At 35.7% G+C, this 5,462-nt stretch overlaps 1 protein-coding gene across 1 annotated transcript; it reads left to right on the plus strand.

The window, feature by feature from the left end:
- Positions 1 to 1,750: 1,750 nt before the first annotated feature.
- Positions 1,751 to 4,605, plus strand: LOC149560451 (putative disease resistance protein RGA3). The gene has a single exon (XM_089824689.1). The coding sequence runs from the start codon at positions 1,812 to 1,814 to the stop codon at positions 4,581 to 4,583; it is 2,772 nt and encodes a 923-aa protein (XP_089680815.1). The 5' UTR covers positions 1,751 to 1,811; the 3' UTR covers positions 4,584 to 4,605.
- Positions 4,606 to 5,462: the final 857 nt, after the last annotated feature.

The following is a 5,462-nucleotide window of genomic DNA, read 5'->3' on the forward strand; positions in this document are numbered from 1 at the left end:
ATTCCATTGGAAATTTGAGTATTTTAATCAATTGATAAATAGGTTCAAAATTATTTCTACGAGGCTCCAAGTTTTGTGTCCACTCAAAAAAATCCTACCAAAAAACCTTTACAAAATATAGAAGATCCAAATAGAAGTCTATTCCTACAAGAAATATTTTACAATCAATGAAAAATAAACCATTTTCAAGTTTAGATATATCTTGAGCCATTCAAACATGCCAAAACCTAAGATTCTAATTCCTTCGTGTTGAATGTATACCCTGTATTTTTCACAATTCTCCCACATGCCTTTGGAATATACATTGCTAATTATCAAAGCTCCTACAAATATGCTTTCATTTATTTTGTTTTGTTACAAAAAAGGGGTTTGCCTATTTGTATTATTCATGAGCGGAGAAGAGGAGAAAGCATTGGGAGCCATTTTTTAAAATTTACACAAGGCAATTGGCACTCTCTAAAGAATCTTTTTTTGATCAATCATTCTAATAATATTTAGGTGAATGAAGATTGTTGATTTTATAATTTTAAAATTATTAAAGATTAATCTAGGTGAAGTTTCTTGTAAGCCAATGAAAATTCTTTGATGTGTGCTAAGAATTGTTATAGAATAAAATATTTTAGATAAAAGTCCAAATAATTCATGAAAATTAAATAAATTAAAAGTCTTTCATTTTTAAAGATGACCCACTTCATATTTATTACTCTTAATTATTAGAATTTTCAAACCTGAGCCTTCTTAAGATTTTATACATTTATTAATTATTAAAATAAATATATTCATATTACCAGCATATTTTATATGTATACTAATTTCCCTTTGAATAGCATATGTTTGAAAGTAAAAAGAAATCTAATAAAGATAATAAAATGAAAGAAACATTGATAAGAAAAGAATCGAAACCAAGAACATAATTATTAAAGGGACAGAGAACCAAAACTTCCTTCTCAATATTGAACGATTAAAATTAAAGCTGTCCACGAAATTTTCCAAAGTGGATGCCAATTCCCACTCCGCACTCAGGCCCCGTTTGGTTGGGGAAGATAAATTTGTGCCATAACCAGGTTATCTTATAACCAGGTTTTTGAAAACCTGGTTTTGTGGTTTGGAAAGCCAATGGTCCGTTTGGTTGACACGGAAGATGAATATACTGTGGACCCCACAATATTATTAAAAAAACTATCATAAAATTCAAAACCTGGTTTTAATTTCGAATTCCACCTTTTTGTTGGAAGAAACTTTTTCCAATTTTTGACCAAAATTGGAAGATGAAATTGAAAACCAGGTTATAATTTTAACCAACCAAACACCAAAATTTTTTTGCAAAACCTGATTTTACCCTTGATAACCCGATTTTGGCCCTCATCTTCCAACAACCAAACGGGGCCTCATGGAATTTAAACTTTCTCGTACGAGTGGCTTAGAAGTCCCACAGCATTACTTTAAAAGAAAGGCCCAACACAAAACATTCCCATGTCACAAAATAAGTCGAAGCCACGTGATTTGTTTTAATTAATTGTTAAAGTGGTGTTCTATACCTCTCTTTCCACTTCAGCAGGCATCTTTGGAACCAAAGAGAAGGGAATCCGATCTTTAAAACAGGTGGGTTTGGTATAACTGCTGTCCCACTCCATTCCCAATTAAAGTCTTACGAATAAATTCTACTATCGTATTGTATTGCTCCACAAGCCTCCCTTTGTTATAAATTCTGAGAGTTGCAGAAGGATTGCCATACTCACATTCAACAAAGATAGAATTGCATTGTCGTTCAATTCTACTCTGTAAATTTGCAGTCTATGATAGCTTAAAAAATGGCAGCTGGACTTGCTATTGGGCTTGCCAACTCTGTGCTTGCAAAGCTTGGTGAGGTTGCAGCAGAGAAAGCCTGGGATGAAGCATCTCTACTCCTTAACTTCAGAGACGATTTCAAATGGTTGCAGAAGAATCTGAGGCAGATATGCTCTTCTCTACAAGCTGCAGATGAGCAGACAGAGCATAGTGAAGATGTAAAAGAATGGCTGGTGGAAGTGAGGAATATTGCTTTTGATGCTGAAGACATAATTGACGAGTGTTCTGTTGAGCATTTGTACACAAGTAGTAGCAGTCAATCATGTGTGTGCAGTTGTAGTCAATTGCTCTTTCGTTATAAAATGGCGAAGAGGATTAAAGAGCTCAAAGAGAGGATGAACTCTACTGTTGAAGCGGCACAGCGGCTCAAGCTTTTCCATGATGTGTCCCATTTAAGTCAGCCCTCGACAAGTGCATCTGAAAGTGAAAGAGGAGCAGAGCTGAGAAGATGGAGTATCGTGGAAAAAGATGCACCAGCGGTGGCTATTGACTACAAGGTCGATGAGATTCAAGCATTTTTGGAGAACACTGCCCTACCTGTCATTGCCGTGGTGGGTATGGGCGGGGTGGGGAAAACATTCCTCCTGCAGCATGTCTTCAATCGATCAAAACATAGGTACGACTGTTCTGCCTGGATCTCTGTTTCCCAGACCTGCTCTCTTAGGAAATTGCAGTGTGATCTAGCCTTTCAAATGAATTTTCAAATAGACGGTAGCATAAGTGATTGGCTAGCAGCCGAGTTAATAAATAGGAATTTAGATGGCAAAAGATGTTTGATTGTCCTGGATGACGTGTGGAGGACAAGTTTAGAAGGAAACTTGATCTCTAGACTTGGGCTTCCTACTGGCCATGATAGCCAGTGTAAAGTAATTGTTACTACTAGAAGTAGAGATGTTGGTCAAAATATGAATGCCCACATCTATGAGATGGAACACCTCTCGGAGGAGGAGAGTTGGGAGCTGTTTTGTCAGTTTGCCTTCCGAAATCGTGGGGGAAATAGGCCGCCTCAGCAGCTGGAGAGATTGGGTCGTCAAATTGTAGAAGAATGTGGGAGGTTGCCACTGGCCCTAAAGACTGTTGCCGCATCCCTTTCTAAGTCTTCCCTCACTACATCAGATTGGGAATCAAAACTAGAGCAGTTAAAAAAGCTCAGAAATACAGGTCAGTATCCCATAATGAAGATTTTAAAGCTTAGTTATGACTCTCTTCCTTCGAATCTGAAATCTTGCTTTGCTTATTTTTCTTTTTTTCCCGAGGATACATATATTTCTTTTTCTAGTGCTAAAGCTGGGAGAGCGGATATATATCTGGACTATGTGATATATCTATGGATAGCCGAAGGATATATTCCACAAGAAATTGATAGAGAACAGTGGGATATTGGTCTAGATTATGTACAGCATTTTGTAAATTTATGTTTGCTGGAAGTAAATAGAGTTTTCAGTTGTTACACTATACACGACATGTTGCTTGATTTGGCTGTGAATATATTTAAAGAGCATGATTGTGAATTTAGTCTTCCCTCCAAAGAAATCAGTTGCCGCAGATTATTAGTGGCTAAGAAAGATGTAGCCCCTAATGAGATTTCAGAAAGGCCTCTTAATTGCCAGCGAGTTCTACGCACACTGTCATTATCTGGGAATTCTGGCATTACAAGTATTCCGGAACAGTTACTGGATCATGCGAGAGTGCTCCGGGTAGTTGACTTGAGCCACACTAGCATCTCCACATTGCCTAAATGTGTTGGGAAGTTGAAACTTCTCAAGGTTTTGAATTTGTCCTACACACAGATCAGGGAGGTGCCGGATTGTGTTAGAAGGCTCAAGAGTCTTCAGTACCTCGATGTTTCCTGTTGCAAGCTGCTACAGTGTCTACCTGAGTGGATAGGAGAGCTCAAATCGCTTTCCTATCTCAATGTAGAGTATATCTCAGATGAAGGTACTATCCTTGATATGCCCAAGGGAATGTCGCAGCTCTCTTGTTTGAGGACAGTGAAATCAGATCCCTTTACACTGAGTTTTGATGAGGACGAACTGTTGAGTGTTAAAGATGTTGGCAAATTGACCAGTCTCCAAGAACTACGCTTTGCTTTTAAAGATGTACGGGTGCTGAGAAGTGCAGAAGACGGTGCCTTTGACGGTCTGGTCAAAATGAGATTTCTGACAATGGCTAATAGCATTCCTGATGTAATGGAGGGTGACAGAGAAGAATCGACAAGTCTTCCAACATTCCCGAAGAAAATGAAGCTAATGAAGGATCTTCAACAACTTTATCTTCATCGTTTCTCTGTGGCGAGTTGGATATGCGGAATGCAAAATTTGACAGACATTTGCTTGAGCAACTGCAATGGTTATTCATCGCTCCAGAAGATGCCCAACTTACGGAGTTTGGTTTTGGAGGATGATTTGAAATGCAGAGAATTGCCAGAGGAGTTCGGAGAGAGGGAGGGATTTCCTAAGCTGGAAAAGCTGCATATCACAAACTTCCCTGTTTTGGAGGAGTTGCCGGCGTTGGAGGAGGGAGCGATGCAATGTCTGGAACTACTATACATAGAGCGTTGTCCGCAGGTGAAGAGAGTTCCGGAGGGATTGGAGAAGTTGAGGAGACTGAAGAACATAGTTGTTGTTGGAAAGGCAAGTGGTGAGTTAGAGGAGAGGTTAAAGGAAGACGGGGAAGACTGGAAAAAAATCAAGGCTAAGAATTTCCGCATCGGGATATACTTGTATGAAACATAGCATATTGAATGGTTGTGTATGAGGACTTTACACCTGCCATTTGATGATTAGTGTATCCCAACAATAATAAAGATATGTGTTTTTGGTTCTCCAAAAACAATACGCAATGACGATAAGACTACGGCTATTTTAAAATTAATTTTAGCTCAAGTAAATCTACGTTTATTTATAACCGATCAAAAAAATATAAGTTAATTTATATACCAGTTAAAATATTTTAATAATAGTTTAAAATAAGTATTTTGCAGGAAATTTATAGTATCAATTCAGTCATGTTTTCATTTTAAATATTTATCTTCAAAAATCAAATATTTGTTAAAAATTAAGTAATTGTAATACTATCATATTTTATTTATAGTTTATTTTCTTCTAAGAATTACATTATTTTATTTTTGATATAGTTCTTAATATAAACATCTAAATTTTAATTTTATTAAAACTTATATATTACATCATAAAATTTTTTATAAAGAAATTCTTTCACATTTAAAAAAAAAATTATTATTTTATTATTTATTACTTTGATATATTTAATTTATATTTTGTTTAAGAATTATTAAAATGTACTTAAATAATGATTTCTTTAAAATGGTGCACATGCTTGGTGACTTTATTAAAGTACTCTTCCTTGTAAGAAATGGAGTAGATTGTGGTTGATATTGACAATTTGTGTTATTTTATTGCTATGTATACTTAGTTGTGGAGAAAAAATAATTATATTTTGATATGTGTAATATGAAGGACACAATCTTGATCACAATCAACAATGCCAAATATTTGATCTTATTAAATTATGATAAATTTATTTGTTTTATATGAATAAAGATAACTGTCAAAATATTGAAAATATATCTAAATCTAAATATCTTTACAAAGGTT

Source organism: Cupressus sempervirens, chromosome 4, assembly GCF_028749045.1.
Source record: "Cupressus sempervirens isolate cs-2001-9-10 chromosome 4, ASM2874904v1, whole genome shotgun sequence".
Classification (NCBI taxonomy): domain Eukaryota; kingdom Viridiplantae; phylum Streptophyta; class Pinopsida; order Cupressales; family Cupressaceae; genus Cupressus; species Cupressus sempervirens.